Source organism: Sebastes umbrosus, chromosome 19 (genome assembly GCF_015220745.1).
Source record: "Sebastes umbrosus isolate fSebUmb1 chromosome 19, fSebUmb1.pri, whole genome shotgun sequence".
Taxonomy (NCBI): Eukaryota; Metazoa; Chordata; class Actinopteri; order Perciformes; family Sebastidae; genus Sebastes; species Sebastes umbrosus.
The window spans coordinates 23244062-23262137 of NC_051287.1; the positions used below are offsets into that span (position 1 = coordinate 23244062).

Genomic DNA, 18076 nt, shown 5'->3' on the forward strand with positions numbered 1-18076 from the left:
CCATTCTCTTTCTTTGTAAGTCTTTTAAAGTTTTCCCCCCCCCCCCAGGACATGTCCGAAAAGTGGTGTTGTTAAATGCATGGAAAATCCTGTCTTTCCCAAGTGGCTCATCTCGGCTGCACTGGGGGGGGGGGCAAAGGGTCATTGACGGAGGTGGTTTGAGTAAGATGTAGATGGACAGATAGAAAGATAGAGGCCCAAACTGCTCTGACGACAAACGATTAAATCATTGGGTACCGGCTTCCCACAGTGGCAGCTAACCTAAGCCTCTACCAAACCTTTACCAGCGTCTGAAATCAAATCGATTATTCTAAGATTGTGTGATTTTGCTTTGAAAGTCTCCCTGTTCATCCAGCGTGTGATGCACATTGTGTTTTTGTTACCAAGGGCGTTAGAAGAATTGAACTCAGACCCTACTGTAGAACTTCTTCATTGCTGACTCAATCATTTCAGCATCAAACCCCTCTGACCCTTTCTCCCCCCCAACCTCATGCATGTCCAAAAACTCTGGACAAATATTTTCTAAGGAAATAATGAAATTCCTGAAATTATTAGGAAGAGTGGCCTTATATTATCTGTTCTCCCTCCCTTTCTCCGTAGACCTGGCCCCCAGTCAGTACCCCCAGTTGCTCTTGCGTAGGCTTGAAGAAAGCATTTGCCACACTGAACCTTTTTATTCGAAACGTCTGTTTTGTTGAGGAAGCGCTGCGTCTTCACGAAGCAGCAGCTCCTTATCCAGCTTGTGATTTGAGGCTGAGAGACTTGTCCAATAAAAGCTTGCAGAGATGTTATGAAACATGTTGTGTAGCTGCGTATGAAATGCGCATCGGTGGTAACCATAGCAGGCTTGTCGCATAGCGGGAATTAGCTCACTGGTGTCAATTCTTCCAGAACACCGCCAAACCACCAGTGTTACTGACTTTTAAATTGCTTCCTTTAGGCTGTGTTGAATATACGCAATGAGACAGCTCGGTTTTATACTCCAATTTTAATATTTTATGCTGACATTTAGTTTTCAAACATTAACCAAAAAAGGGAAAAGAGCCCATTGGCGGAGCTGGCCACATTTTAAGGGCTTAATGAATTTTGAAAATGCTGAGTACAAAATAGATTTAATAATGTAGTTCAACTTTGGAGTCTTGACATCAAATAAAACGGTCTTATGATCTAATAAAAATAAAATATATTATACCTTGAATGAATACCGGCCAATAAAAAGAAACTAGTGGAGCTTAACACTCACACAGTTGCACTTCTTTTGGCAACCAAATGCTCCACTATAATTTAGCTGAAATCACAAGATGTCACATTTCATCCTTTCTACTTTGAGCTACTATTTTTAGGGATATCACTTTTTTTTTTAAATCACAGGGTCATTAATCATAAATTACGTTGCATGCCAGTGAGTCTCGGTGAATGCAGTTTTTCAGAAAATAGTTAAATGACATTAGGCACATTAGTGAATTTTTTTTACCAGTGTGTAGACTTTTACTGTCAGTGATAATCTCACCCCCTTAGCTTGTACGCTAAAGAAAACACATCAAATCGAGTGTCTTTGTCCAGTGGAACTGTACACCGATTCAAAACATAGTGTAAATACACTTTTATTTGGAGTCAGCTGTTGAGTGGGAGAGTAAATATAAATAGCACACTCCAGGATTTTGCACTTCACAAAGGCACGAGTCTTTGAAATTTTTGCTTTATCCTTATCCTTACCTGAGTTCACCCCCAGTAAGTGGGACAAATGTGATGTGCACTTTAAGAAAAAAAACAAAGAATGATGTGTACTCAAAATGATGTGGCAACAAAATTAAATTGTATGTACGTTTTAAAGGTTGGTAGTATAACTTAAGTAGACCTCAATTGACTGAAATGATCCAAAACCTTTACAGACAAGATCTTTTGTGTTTATTATATATGGAAATAATACAATTGAAACGTTGCACTATTGACATGGCATCTTTCTAAAATTCTTTCCTAATGTACCATAAGGTATCAAAACAGGTGTGGAGTTCATGTAAACAAAAAAAAATGTGATCATGCAGTATAAGTGCAAATCAAACTTGAAAGATATAAATAGCAACTTGGATATGACCAGTGGGATTCTTCCAGGTCTGAAAAGTGAAGCCAATGCTGCAGTGCTTTAAACTTGCATTATTTCTAATAGCCAGCAGGGGGCGACTCCTCCGGTTGCAAAAAGAAGTCTGGTTGTATAGAAGTCTCTGAGAAAATGAGCCTACTTCTCACTTGAGTTACTACCTTAGTAAACATTGTAAACATGAGTTTATGGTCTCAATCGCTAGTTTCAAGTCTTCTTCAATACAACACGATGTTCATTTAGTAAATTATGGTCCCATTTAGAGTCAAATAGACCATAAAGCAGGGGATGCTTTAGGGCTAACTTGTGATTGACAGGTCGCTACCACGGTGTTGTCCGGTCTGGGAGTTGTCCATGTTTTCATCTTGGAACTTTAACCCTTTCACAGTGTGTTTTTATTTCATGAAAGTTAATTATGAACATTTTGGTCGCCTAAAAATGTCTTATTAAAACAGCAGTCCACAAACCGATAGGTGACGTCACGCTGACTACGTCTAATTCTTATATACAGTCGATGGATATAACCAATTAGTCTCTATTATTTGGCAAAGCATTGGCACACAGAGTGCCATTCCTATTTCTAATATCATTTTTATGATGCTATAATGTATCAACTATCAAGACACTGGGTACCATTCACAAAGGAGTGCCAACAACATGTTTATTTGTTCCAGTTTGAGATTACAGTGTGTTAGTTTACAAGTTAGTACACATTTAACCAAAGAAGAGGAATAGTGGGATAGTAGGGCCATGTTTTGTTTCTAATAAACACCTGTTTTTGCATCCATTGCGTGTCTATTTCTAAAGCCTTTTAGAGCCCAAAAAAGGAATAGACTATCACTTCAGCATTATGCAAGAGATTTTTGACTCTTCAAAGAGGAATGAGCTTGTTGATGCTGTTTGCCAGGACCACTAGCCGGGCTCACTTGTTTGATGTGTTCATAAAATGAATGACAGTTTCACTGCTGGAAAAAATATCTCATTGTGTTGAATGATTGCAGTCATTGGTGCTGCCGTTCGTATCCCCGGGCTGAGATAAAACATTATGTCATGGATAGGTAGACATCAGAATACCTGAACAATTAACTGAAGTGATTTGAAATGTTATCAGAAAAAAACAACACATTTTGTGCTAGATGCAACCTAAATAAAGAAAAAAGGAAACCAGTGTTGCTGCAGGGACACGTACAGTAGCTTTATTCATGGCCACTCTAGCACCTCCTCAGTATAATACATTATTAGATTTGAATATGTTATATCAGGTGTCTATTCAAATAGAATAAAAAAGTGTCATTTTACTACAGTGCAGCCTGTAAAACCATGAAAAACATCAAGTAATGTAAAAAAAAATGTCCAAAAATCCCAGATTATTTTTAGTCTCACTGGTAAAGTGGATTTATTCCCACCAGCACCTGTTTGGTACTTATGTGGCTCGCCATGACATCTCTGACTGTATGTCGACATGAACGAGAAGCACACTCAAGGGGATCGTCAAAGACAGACAAAATAATGTTGTATTGCACTGGTTATTGTATGATTCACGGTCTTCCAACATAAAAAACAAATCCAACATCATTGTGTACACAAAAACATTGTGGCTTGCCATTTCGTGTCTCCACAAATGAGAACTCAACTCCAAAAGCGCCATACGCCCAGAGTTGCATATTTGGGGTATTGTACTGTTTACTTGCTTCTTGCACTTCTCAGACAACATAATCAACAACTGGTCTGTAATCCCCCTTTTATTTTACTGTAAGCGAGGGAGGGACTGCAATGAAATGTAATGGGATGAGAAAAGAAATCCCAGATATGATTGGTCAAAATTGACTTATCTGGCACCAGTCATAACCGCACTGCAGGTGCACAATCACCGTGCCAGGACTTCTAGGCACAAAATTACCAAAAATCAGTTTGGTCACGTCCAAGTGAAAAACGTACTTCAGGCACTCTTAGGCACTCTTAGGAAGAGCAAGGAGAAAAGTTATCTTAAAAGTCTTTATTTATTTGGACATATTGGTTAAAAAAAACAACTGGTTTCAACCTCACAGGATCAATTATTCCTATTCAACCTTCATTCTGTTGCTTTAAGGGCCAATGCAATTGCCAATACACTTAAAAGAAATATTTAAATTCAACAGGGACCTAATTCTTTTTGGCTAGGATCTCTATTGTTATTTGTTAAACTTTGCCTTGCTGAAATCTGCATTCACTTGGAAGAGTCTATCCTCATTGTAGGGCTATTAACTTATTGTGAAATACTCTTTTTTATCTTCCAGAGCTTATTTGGATGTGAAAGAGCTGAAAGAGATTCTGCATTTGGATGGCTCGACTCACCTGAATGTCTTCTTTGCCAATTCCTCTGATGAAGATCTGGCGGGGGTTGCCACTTGGCCCTGGGACAAAGAGGCCCTCACGCATTTGGGTAGAAGACAAACAACAACACATACATACAGTACATGCAATGCACGCACACTCACATCCCCTCTTTGGCAGCCTGGGTTGTTGATTTTGAGTAATTACAGTTCAAGCCCCGAGCAGTTTCTCTCTCAATCATGGCTCTAACAGGCAAGAAGGTGATAATGAAGCTGAGGGGGCCCATTAATAATGCATTGTCTGAGTCTTACTCCGGCTCCACGATTACTTTACTGTATAGGAATAGGCTTTTGTGTTGTGTGCTCTCTTGAGCGGTTTACATCATGTCTTCTTCCTCATTTCCTCAGGTGGAATTGTGCTGAACCCTTCCTTCTACGGTACATTTGGTCACACCGACACAATGGTCCACGAGATCGGCCACAGCCTCGGGCTTTATCACGTGTTTCGAGGTATATCGGAGATCGAGTCGTGCAACGACGCGTGTCTGGAGACCGAGCCCTCGATGGACACCGGAGATCTGTGTGCGGACACCAACCCCACCCCCAAATACAAAGGCTGCCACGATCCCGAACCTGGCAATGAAACCTGTGGCTGTCGGCACTTCACACACACGCCGTTTAACAACTACATGAGTTATGCAGGTGAGACGGAGCCTCTACACATGTTTTGTTACTTATCCGGGGCAAAACGTTACAGTTATACCCCCTCGCATGAAACCGACACGCAGAGATCACCGTAGAGGAATTTGTTGAGTCTGTGTGCATACTGAGACAGGTGTGGAATTTAGCGGGGACATTTCATGGGAAAAACACAGCGGGGGGGCACATCCTTTCATGTCACTCGTGCAAAAGGAAAACATTTTTTGGTTGTCATAGTTAAATGGAAGAAGATACTGTGGAATATGAACAGGTGGTTTATTTTTTCACGGGATCTCGACCAGTGGAATGATTTATTTCCTTTCCAATCCCCCTCTTCTCACACACTGATCACCTCTGTTTACCCTGCAGATGATGCCTGCACAGATTCCTTCACGCTGAACCAGGTCGCTAGGATGCACTGCTACCTGGACCTCATCTACCAGACCTGGCAACCCGCCTCCAAACCTCCGCCGGTGCCAATGTCACCACAAGTGGTTGAGCAGCATCATAGTTCCATCACCCTGGAATGGTTTCCACCGATTTCCGGACACTTTTACGACAGGTGAAATGAGCTACATAGGTTGCCAAACAGATGTGGGTGTGTATGGTAATAAAGAAAGATTAATGTCATTATTGATTATTGTTTTGACTTAATATGACAAGTAATAAAATTAAAGTTCAATTATTTTTTGACAGACACAAACAACTAGAAGTGAGCCAAATAATTGGAAGCACCATCTTAAAACTTTGTCACACTCTCATCATTTGACCTTATTGCCATTCCTGTATCTTTACTGTATTTGGCCTGTATCTAAGTTGGTTGCTGTGCCTGTCTGTTGGTTTCCTAGAGAAGTGGGATCAGTGTGTGATAAATGCACTGAGGGGAGAGTTCTACTGCAGTACGCCTCCAACTCCTCCTCCCCACGGCCGTGTGCCCCTTCCGGACACTGGTCCCCACGAGAGGCTGAAGGTACAGTACGATACTATATACTATACTTAGTGGTTGCCAGGTTTCATGGTATTGGACACTGTCATTGTAAGGTGGTTGGTGGTTTACAAATTGGACAGGTGTGTTCTCACAGATGCTTATCATAATAAAAGCAAATATGCTTCCTCATACTCATCCTTCACTCTGCACTGAACCTGTCTTTAGTCAGTTTCTTAATTATAATGATCCACTTAAAGCAAATTTAAAATAAAAGCAAAGCCGCATCCAGCTTTCATCCACAGTTTACGGTATGATAACGTGATGTAAGGTTTTCCTTTTGTCGATTTTCTGAGTCAATACTAAGACATGCGACAAATTTGGGGACTGACTCAACCCTAAAAACATGCAAATGACTCACTGGATTCATGACACTTGGGCCGTGGGACAACATGGAAGGATTACAGAGGTCACTTCCCAATGGATGATGTTGTATGGTACCACAATTTCCATATGAGGGCTCAAGGCTTAAAATCCTCTTTTTTTAAAATGTTAGTTTAGGGGGATTTGAGTGCAATAAATGCTGAAATTAGCTGATTGTTTTTCTATTTTTGCCCCGCAAGTGAATCCATATTAGAACAACTATGCAGCGAGAGAGGCATTAGGGATGAGGTATTTAAGTTATAAAAATAGTCGTCGACCCATCTGTGCACCTCTGATCACGCTGTGGTTCTGGCAGTGACAGGGTCAAGCATTCTCTGGATGTTATGCATGTGACTTTGTTCAGCTATGTGTGCATGCTTTTGTTTTCCCAATATACACTTTCTAATAAACTTTTTAATGAATGTATTTTTTAATCAAGGTCAGTGACATTAGGCACTCTGCCTTGTAAGGTTGTGTTCAGTCTGAGAGAACATATTTTTCTGGATATTAAGACTTCACATTTACTTATTCACAACTGCAGATGTTTGCTTTAAATGGAGCAAGCCAGTCCCAGCTGGTTTATCAAGTGAACCTGTGTCTTTAAAGGTCCCATATTATAAAAAGTGAGATTTTCATGTATTTTATATTATAAAGCAGGTCTAAGTGATATATAAATACTGTGAAAGTATCAAAACGCTCAATCCACAGATAAATACACACAGCCCGTATTCAGAAACTGTGCAAGCCGTCAGGATTTCTGTCCATTTGTGATGTCACAAATCTACAATATTTAGACAATTTCACAGTTTTAAATGTAAACATTCTAAATGTGTCCCAGTTTATTTCCTGTTGCAGTGTATGTGAATGACATCATCTGACAGGAAGTAAACATGGACCCAAGCTGTTTCCTAGAAACGCAATTCCGTTGCCATTCCATTGAAATGCGCTAAAACGGAGCGTTTCTGATAGAGGGTGAATACAGGTATATTCAGACAGACAGTATGAGGAAAATAATGTGTTGTTTGTACATTAAAACATGTAAACATGTTCTAGTAGAAACCCAAAATACATGAATTTGAGGATGAGCATGATATGTCACCATTAAGAGCATGTTGCAGTATGGGTTGTTTGTAGCCTTAATGTTGCTAGGCTAGCAAGTATATCCCCGTCTGCCTGCAATGTGTGAGCTGAGTTAATCTATTGGCTAATTTTATTGCTCCACAGAGAAAATGCATTTTTTAAAATAACAAGTTGAGAGGGTCTCCTCATGTTTTCACCGCAGAAATAGATCCAAAGTCATTTGTCAAACGACCAAGAGATACAGTCATAGCCCTAATGTTAACAGTCTGAAAAAGAAACGCTTCTAAAAATGACAAAAACACATACAGAAGAAATGCCATACAAAGGTGAGAGCAATACTTTTTAAAATGTTTTTTCAAAGAATATTTGTAGTTTAACTTTGACAAGAGAAAATGCTGCCATGACGAGGACCAACCCATGAATTTAACAAATTTATCTTGGGTAAACCCTCCGTACTCCAATAATGTTATAGCAAGAAACAAAACTGCTACCCTAAACAGTGCACTAGCTAGAACTAAGCTAGCTAGCTTATTACTAGCTAACTAGCTTATTATTCAACTGAACTTTGAACTACACTAACCTGTATGGAAGGCGCTATACAAATATAGTTTGATTGATTGCAGTGGGCTACCTCCGGGTCTGAGAACTGAAGCCAATGCTGAAGTGCCTTAAACTTGCATTCTCTCTAACAGCCAGCAGGGGGCGACTCCTCTAGTTGCAAAAAGAAGTCCGATTGTATAGAAGTCTATGAGAAAATGAGCCTACTTATCACTTGATTTATTACCTCAGTAAACATTGTAAACATGAGTTTATGGTCTCAATCGCTAGTTTCAAGTCTTCTTGAATACAGCATGATGTTCATTTAGTGAATTATGGTCCCATTTAGAGTCAAATAGACCATAAAGCAGGGGATGCTTTAGGGTGTGGCTACCTTGTGATTGACAGGTCGCTACCATGATTGATTGATACAGACCAAGTCCCCAGGAAGTGCGCCGGTCGTCGATCCCAACTTTCGTAGTGGGCAAACGGCGGTACTGCAACTTCCGTGTCCGTCACGTGATGCCATTGATCCCAAAAATACTTTTTCCCATAGACTTACATTGGGAAAAAGACGTCTGTTACTCAGCGGATACTTCTTTTTGAGGTGAATCAACTCCCCAGTACAAACACTCTAATAGCCCTTATTTAAATCATTAGGTTTTAAAAGTTGTAAAATGCACTAATAGCGAGTTATTTCCCTTCCTCATGTGAGTGAGACCCAGACCGAGGCTGGAGCGCAAGCCGTGACGACAGAGGTTATCCGTGTCTTGTGACGGGACTCCGCAGCTGGAAACGTGAACCGTGACACCGGCACCTGGTGTCTCCCTGCGGACGCAGGAGGGAGGCGATAAAGTTACTTGCTGCGGAGCCCCGTCACTTCACAAGACACGGGAAACCTCTGTTGGTCTGGAGGAGCTACAGCAGTTATTTCTGCACAAACGTCCACTGTACATTCACTAGATATTCTCAGAACTAAACTAACTCTTCTGCAGTGTGGAGTGAGCGCGCGTTCACGTCTAGAGGTGGAGCGAGGACGCGCGCGCTGTGTCAGTGAAGGCAAGCAGGGAGCGGAGGAGAGGCTCCGGCCACACACAAGCGTGCATACGCGAGCGCGCATGTGTCCCGACCCGGTACATTTATACGCTTAAAAAGTTACAAACACTCCCTTTTAAGTTCATCCATTTCAATTGTTTTGCGCTGACTTGGTTTTACAGTAAAAGCAGCATAGAAATAAGTCATCAATCAATTATACCTGTGTGTAGATCGCTTTTCGTCAACAGGATGGAAGCATTGATTGGCAATCACCTGCAACAACAAAAAAATACATAATAACCTAACAATACGACACAAATAATGATAATAATGACAAGTATATTATGCCAAACAATTTAATTTAGAGAGAGAAAATTCTGATTGTATCACTTTGTCTGAATATTTGTGTCTGTGTGTGGATGCTCTATAGATTCTGAAGTCACTGAACCTTGCCTTCACACTGGCTATAGTGTACCAGAGGCAAGTCCGGGCTTGTCTAACATGCTGTGTGTGTAAACTGTACTCTATTTTCCCTCTTGGAAGGGGTCCCTGTTTGTGGCAGCTCCCCATTCCCTGTTAACTCTGCTTACGCCAGCTTCTCACTGGATACCACAGCTGCCGTTTCCTGCTGTGATGGTGCATATGTGTCCAGCAGTTACTTACTTCCAATAGACATTCTGGCAAACTGCTGACTCTAAAAGATTACTGTAAACTAAAGTATCTGCATATTAACTATTGGCAGAACAATCCTTATATTAAAAGATAAGTACGTTAACATATGCGATTGTGTGACTCTGCATGTGTGCATTCATCAGCATTCATGCGTAACACGTGGCACCTGTTATCTAAGGACTTGTTGTGTCCTCACACTACTTGACTGGGAAACACTGGCGTGGTCAGGTTAGAGAGAGCCAGAGTAACTCTCATAAATCTTTACTACTCTATGCCCTGGAGAAATATGGCTGGAGGAAAAAAAAAGCAAGAATGAAAAAAAAAAAAAAGGCAAAAACACACATGGATATGGATTCAGGGAGGGGGTAAGAGAGGTTGGGTGGGGTGGAAACCACCCAAGATAGTTGGGAGAATTGCATGCGGTTAGTGACATTCACAAGGGAGGATCCTGGGTTGATTGAAAACAGCAGTGTGCATGAATGGAAGTGAAAGGTCCAGGATGTGTATGTTCGCCAACATATGTGTGTGGGAATGTGTGTGTAGCTCTATGTGAATACATATTCCTGTTATTGCACATCGGGGTGCAGTTACAAAATAATATTCTTCATATGCCTTTGCAATATATATGGAATGTGCAAAATGTTTGCCTGTGTGTAAATATGTATGGATTTACTCAGTAAGTCTTAACAGCAAGCATATGTGTGTCTGTATATGTTTCGGTCCAAGATATCGTTAGAAGCCTCGTTGAAAGAAACACAGCGTCAGGCCTGGCTGGTTTATGTGATGCCACGCAGGGTTTGTCTGCCCGACATTATTCAAGAACAGAGCCACGCTCCAAAGTAGGATAACTAGGCATAACGGATATGAACAAAATACACGTAATTGTTACATAATGCGCGACACAAAGTAACATTTTTGTAGACACTCTCCTGTGATGCAATAGCCGTCATGTACAGGCTGTTGTAAGTCACATTAAGTCACAGTATTTGTTTCTCTAAAGCTGGGCATACACTTTACCATTTAACCCGTTTCTGGCCCGAATTTTGAGCCATACGACTCATTTCAGAGTCGGACCAAATTTCAGCTTCATTGGGCGTCGTTTGCAGTCGTGCAGTGTACAGCGAGGTGTGATTAACTCCTCCCGACCGCCCGTTGGATGGTCGAATGATTGAACGCACAGTAGAAGCTAAACTACAAGCCGATTCTTCAATGTCGGTGCCTTTTTTTCTACTCTTTTTATAGTAATCGGAGCGTAGCTATCAAGATAACAATGTAGGCTACAATAGATAACTTACCTCCGATTCTCTCTCCAAAATGGACAAGCCATATTATCTACGCTTTCCTCGCCACAGCGAGTCCATATAACGTTACACCGCTGCCTCTTTTTTTTTTAGACGTTTCAGCAGACAGGAAGGCACAGATGATCAAGGCAGCGTGTTTCTGCTTTGTTAGCATTGTGACCCGTACAGACCTCTGCTAGCAAACAAACTTTACCTACATCAGAGCTTTCGGAGCTTTTCAGGTCAACAGCCAGAACGGCCCGCAGGAGCCGAACCGGCCGTGTTTTTTTTTTCTATTTTACACATACAGTGTGAACTGTGGATGTGGGTTGAGGCTGACGATCGGACCGTACAGTGTGAGCGCATAAATTTGAGCTTTGCCTTGACATTGGTAACGATCTGCTCGTACAGTAGGAGTAGGAATTACACAACAACATTTCTAAAATCGTACAGTGTATGCCCAGCTTAAGTACTCTCCATTTCTCTCTCCTCTCACTGACTGAAGGCTCTTTTAGACACACCGCCACAACGGTACCACTCTGCTCTGAAACCCATTATTTCCAATGGTTTGCGCCGCGCCACAATGGCTTTTCGCTGCGTCCAGCAAAGCCCAACTCGGGCGTCGCACGCTGTGATGTGTGGCGACTCGGCGAGCGTTGCGTTATAACGCAACGCTCGCCGAGTCGCCACACATCACAGCGTGATATATATATATATATGGTCGCGAGCAGCTCTCTTCCGCCGGGAAACGACATTAGGTGTAGCTCTGTTGTTGTCCGAGTGGAAACAGTAGGGCTTTTCACGCTATACAGTGCCAGGAACAGGTTGAGATATAGAAAAGGAAAAAAAAGGTATGAAAATCGGGAGAAAAATGGGAGAATGGGCAATAAAAAACATGAGTCTCCTGGGAAAATCGGGAGGGTCGGCAAGTATACGTACAGAGTGAAAAGCACAACGCTCCCTTCAAAAATCTGCTCAGTTTTACCTGTCAAGGGGCTAACATTATACTCCATGTGAAAGAGGGCTGTTACAGTATCAGATTTTCACTGAATGGTTATCGTAGCCAAAAGAATTCACAACAATATTATCGTGATATCTCAAGAAAATTTGAAAAACAAAAAATTCTATGAGTCAAATTCATCTTTAACTTTGTTTATTGTGCATTTTGTCTCTTTTTTGGCAAATAAATTACACTCAAAACATGAGTGGAGGTGGAGAGAGTACACAATCATCAACGAAAACTTGATTTAAGAGGCACTGAATTATTTACACAATATCATTTGTGTATTATTTACATAATGTCCATATTTCATTTTTAAATATCATGTCTATACCGGTTTATCGTGACACCCCCTAAACATTGTCGACAATTTATTCTTAATCATTTTATCGTTCGCATTAAAAGCAAATAATTTGTTTTATTTAAGGAACATCCATCTTCACAATTTTTGTTCTTGCAGTTTGCTACCTTCCACTTCTGGTCACTACCTTTGTACTCAATGATTTTCCTCAGCTCCTTTCATCAGTTTGTCACGGCAACTGTATGTCAGCTCCTCTCTTGATTTTTTTTTCTATCTATCAGTCAAAAGAATCAGTAGTGATGTGTACCCAAAAGTAGCACTTGTGTCAACTGCTCCACGTGGAAAAAAAAAAAAAACTACCAGCTGCCAACAGCTCTGACGGATTAACCTCTGAAATACCCTGAATGCAACATGATGTGACATTGATTCCCGAGCCGTAGAGTGTCTGTTGCCTTCATAAAGTGTGTCTGTGAAGTGTCTGTCTGTGTGTGTGTGTGTGTGTGTGTGTGTGTGTAGGGTTGGAGGGGGTTGATGTCTGCCTTCGGAGTGAGGAAGTGTGTAACAGTGTGTGACAGTGAGTCATCGATAGTGAGAGCCAGAGCCAGACACTTCTTAGAAAGCATAAAGCGTGCATGCCCGAACATATCCCTGTCTGTTTATTCATCCGGCTCTCTGGACTTTTTGTGGATCAGTATGATTCTCCAGAGCAGAAGGATTATGGGCTGGATAGTGAGCAGGCACCAGCATCTATCCTGGAGTTTCAACTACTCATTTTGACGTAAATTGTATCAAACGTCGATCGTCCTCGCTTCAAAACAGCACAGTAATCAGTATTTTGTCTTTACCTGTGCATGAAAATGATTAAGCTTGAATGGCTAGCACAGTGGCTGATTATGAAATTCCCATGTTGTCTCACGTTTTCCAATTATCAGATGACTTAATAAACAGATAATTGTTGATTGGGAGCTGAATCAAAAATGTGGCAAAAAAAAAATGACCCCAGCGGAGTATCAGAGTACATCACTGTCAATTCAGTTAGTAGAAGATGTTAATGTAAAAAAGATGAAGGAATGCCATTATTGCCAACCAATATGTTTAATCCCTAAAAGAAAAAAAAATGTCAAGGATGAAAATAAGGCTGTGTTCAGACTGATATTAGCGCTGTATGAAATAATGAATCCCCTCATTCATTTGCGACTGTTGACGCAGCAGGAGTGCCGACAACACAAAAACACAGGGTGACGGGGGAGGGGAGTCGTGTCTGGAGGGTACTGCACGATTTGGGAAACTCTCACGAGATGGTTAAGGTTAGGCATCGATCTTAAATAGTTAGAGTGAGGCATTGACCTCGAATGGCTAAGGTTAAGATTGGTTGTTGGGCAGAGAGTCTCGCAATTCACGCGTTACCTTCTAGACGCGACCGTCGCGCAGTAAAAACGGTTGAACCAGACTCAACTTTTACCACAATGCAATGGAACATCATTCAGCAAAGGCCAGTCGAATACGTGCCCACGCTCAGTCCTGGTAGATCACATTGTAATGTGAATTCTGTGTCTCTCAATGAAAGATCATCACAAGTTGTAAGATCATGTCCCGTAGTATTATAAACCGCCCTGCAGTGTTTTGTCATTTGATAAGCCCTGGAATCCATGTAGACTTCGTGGATCGTATTTCGTCTTTTCATTGGTATCTGAAACAACTTGACCCCCACCAACACAGCACCTTGCCTACAGGACTGTTTTGGTTCTGAACGGCTACTAAGCGACTCGTGTGAACTTCCCCAACTCCAAAAAAAAGAACAGGAAAAGTCACAACCTTAAACAATGCTATAATAAGCAGGTTGCCAGTTCTACTATAGTGTGTTTTTATTGATTTACTATATTTTTATTTAAAGCTGCATTCATCGATTTTTAAGCCACAAGGGGGGAGAAAATATAATGCAGGCTGAAAGGTACACGGCTTCCACCGTACAGTATCCCTACAGCCACCAAAAGCAGTGCTGGTTTGTGCGCTAATTTAGCCACAGTCGACACTGAAATAAGACTTTTGATACACAACCATTACCATCTGTTCTGAGGTCATTATCAGAATATAGAACTTTTTCAAGTGAGAATAAAAATCTTGAATTGTAATCGAATCTTTTGTTGTTTTCCATCTCTACTATTTAATGCGTAACAGGACTCTAGAGGCCCGCCCGCCACCTGATTTCCCACAATTCAGCTGTACACACTGTGTACTCTGAAAGCAGCAGTGAGCTTCATTTCCATGAAACGATACCAATACTGATCCCCAAATTCCAATGAGATGTAACATTGTCCATTTCAGTCACAGTAGTCCAGCCTCTACATATGTTCATGAGATACCGAAGAGCTTTTGAGAGTACAGAAACAATGCTTTAAGTTAAGCTACGTTGAGTATTTCATCAGATTTTTCACAGAACGGGTGTTTTTGTCATTGGTCTAATGCCCAGATGGGATCAGCTAATCAACAGCGAATGAATGGCTCATATTCAAAGCTTAGGTCTGGATGGTTCAGTCACCTTGGGGGCCCCCCTCTCCCTGCACTAAGGGAATTATAGGTCAAACACTTCAGAGCTGGGCTGTTTATGTAGCAGTAAGCAGCTGATAGAATATTTTTTTTTTGGGGTGGCTGCTGTGAATCTTAAGAGGATTGATATGTAATATAGCATTCATCTTTTTCATTGTGAATTTTGATTACCTGTTGAAGGTAGCTGCTCTGTCTGCAATAACAGCACATAATTAAATATAAATTATTGCGGTTCTGATGTCGGATTTCAAACCATTTGCTTTGCACAGATTGTTCTGCCAATTGCGGATACATCTTTGCATCGTTGAAATACAGTGTACATTGCCTCGGGTTACGCAGTGGATGACACTCCTATTCTGTCTCCTCTTAAATCTCCGACCACATTAGCAACAGCGCCAGAGCAGGAGTAGCGCCCATCATAACAGCTGACATTACAAAATATTTTCAGTGGCTACAGCTCCTTTCCTTGCAAACTCAATGAAAATGTACCCAGAAAGCCAGGACTACATAAGCCGAGCAAAGCCAAGCTCTTGGAGTATCTTAGTTCATTCTCCCCCCCTCTTTCTCCCTCCCTCTCTTTTTCTTTAATTCACCTCCACACTGGCCACACACACACTTACAGTACAATAATAAATGTGTTGAGATAATGTGGCTTGGAAACCATATTCAGTCCTCACTTGATTAAACACTGGAATTTTGCACGGTGCCCAGAAATGAGGTTAGCAAATGGCTTCGTTGGTTGCCAGCTTGGAAATGCACAAAAGGAAATCGAGGGAGAACATAGTGTCTGCTGCTTGCTGGCTTCTAAAAGTGCTTGATGAATGTTAGTGTACGTCACTTGGGATAATGCGAGTTAGCTGTGTGTGGACTCCAAATATGGCTGGAGTGTGACTGTTAGAGGTTGTAATGACTGCGCTGAAGTGAGAACCCTGCACAGGCCCCCTCTCAAAAGGTACACACCTCAGCTCTGCCTTTCCTCTTGCAGATGGACTCACAATGAACTCTCAGTTTCACCTCCACCTTGATGTCGCAAGAGGTGTAGATTCACTAAAAAACATCACTGATGCAAATTCCTGATCTGTCAGCACTCATAAAAATGCTATTAGCTTTATAATTTAGATAGACATTACAATTTTACCTGTTTTTTTCTGCATCCTTTGAGGAATTCAAGGCCCTGTAGTATGTAATATTTGTATTCATCACTACATGTCTAATTTAACAATCATTACCAGCCATGACAGCTTTACAGGTGTGTAGTTGAGATCAAAATAAAGGCTGGAGATGGATGTGGTCCGAGCAAGGGCGCTGGAAGTATGGGGGGCAAGGAGGGTGGAAAGAGGAGATGTTACACACCATCAACGGGTCATATCTTAGGAGTACAACACATGCGCAGTAAAATATGGTCTGCACTCACCGAAAATGAGCCAATTGCAACGCACGACCAGAGCTCCAGTTACAGTGCGCATTTGTTATACCCCATACCCCAAGACACATGTCCCAGCCTCTTTCAATAGGCCTTGTAGGTGGGTAGGAAGTGGCCCCCCCAGTTTACGCCCAAATCGGGCCAATCATTTCTTTTTTTATTTCTTTTTCTTTTTTTTATTATTTTATTGTATTTTCTAAAACAAAATGACAACAAAAAATGACAGTAGTACCATGACATTGAAATTAGTTTACAAAAGAAAAAAATTACATAAGGAAAAGAAGAAAGAAATAATAAATAAATAAATAGATAAAATAAAAATGTATAAATAAATACAAAATTGTTGTAAAATAACTTCATATGTGTGTATTTGTATCTAGTTCATTATGTCAACATATGAAACGGCCAGGTGACTTTTGCTTATTGTGTCTGATTTATGTTTAATTCCATTTGTGTTGTGTCTGTCTTACACCCACAGGCCCTCCAGATGTGGAGCAGGTATGCGAGCCAAGCGTGCGCACCTGGAGCCCAAATGCGGGGATCGAGCAAGGTGTTGTCGGCCTGTCGGAGTGCCCTCTCCAGGGCTGCATGCTCCAGCTGGAGTTCCCCTACCCGCTGGTACCGGACTCCCTGACCGTGTGGGTCACCTTCTTCAGCCCCGAGGAAACGGCGCTGCCAGCCATCCATAACATCTTGCTACTGACTGTCAGCGGGAACAACATCTCACTGGGCCCCAGTAATGTCTTCTGCGACACCCCGCTGACTCTGAAGCTGGACATAGAGGAAGAGGTGTACGGAGTGCAGTTTTTCACTATGGAACAGCACCTAGAGATCGATGCCACCCTCTTGGCGTCCAAGCCAGACTGCGTACTGTGTAGGCACTGCCAACCACTACGCTACCGGCTGTTGCGTCACCCACCGTTCACCCATGCGCCACATGGTCTGATGTTGAATGAACCTACCCGCCGATATACAGACAGGTGAGTGACCTGGTAGGTGAATACTTTTGTATGAGATCGTCATATGTCTTCCTGAGTTGAAAACTCAGCAGCATATCAAGTAAAAGTTTGGTCTTTGTCAAGGTTTGAGAACTGTACAATACATTGGACATGCTTTGGTTTGAAACAATGGTTTTGTATCCAAAGTATTTTCTTTTAGAAGTTGAGAATCACTGAGCACCATTTAGCTTCCTGCCTCAGGGTGATGTAATTAAGTTTTTTTTTGGACATGCCAGTAAGAAGATATTTATTTATCTGTGGAAACTATCCACAAAAATATGTTCTTGCAATACCAGATATCCTTTTCAATACTCCCAGGAGCGCTAGCAAGCCGCCACTGCTTCTGAAGTTTCAAATCTGCTGCCCAACATTTGTTTCCTAAGTCACAGGTCAACCGTTGCCCACATTTGTTTTTTCCCATGTTCCATGAAGCAAGGGCAAACAGATGGCTTGTTAAAGGTATTATCTGCACACTGTGGTGAGAGTTCAGTGCTTTGCTTTCGTGGAATGTGCTGACTCGACAAAGATTGTGCTATACATGGCACCGCTGCGTGTTGTGCCATCTCACTATCGTGCTGTCAGCGCGGTTCACATGAGAAGGAAAGTGCTTGATAAGAGGCGAAAGGGTGAGTATGCATGTTATGCAAGATGGAGCGATGATACCTAGCTGTTCCATAAAGTGTCCGTGCACAACTTCCTGGTTGAACGGCCGTGTCCGTGGAAGGCTGTCTGCAGTAGGGATTCAT

At 41.7% G+C, this 18076-nt stretch overlaps 1 protein-coding gene across 1 annotated transcript in view; it reads left to right on the top strand.

Annotated features, from left to right (window-relative positions):
* pappaa (pregnancy-associated plasma protein A, pappalysin 1a) overlaps nt 1-18076 on the top strand; it is a 119545-nt gene that overhangs the window by 13856 nt on the left and 87613 nt on the right. The window contains exons 3-7 of the mRNA XM_037753132.1: nt 4375-4520; nt 4819-5112; nt 5479-5671; nt 5958-6079; nt 16811-17312. Coding sequence (XP_037609060.1) covers nt 4375-4520; nt 4819-5112; nt 5479-5671; nt 5958-6079; nt 16811-17312 — 1257 coding nt within the window. The remainder of the gene's footprint in view (nt 1-4374; nt 4521-4818; nt 5113-5478; nt 5672-5957; nt 6080-16810; nt 17313-18076) is intronic.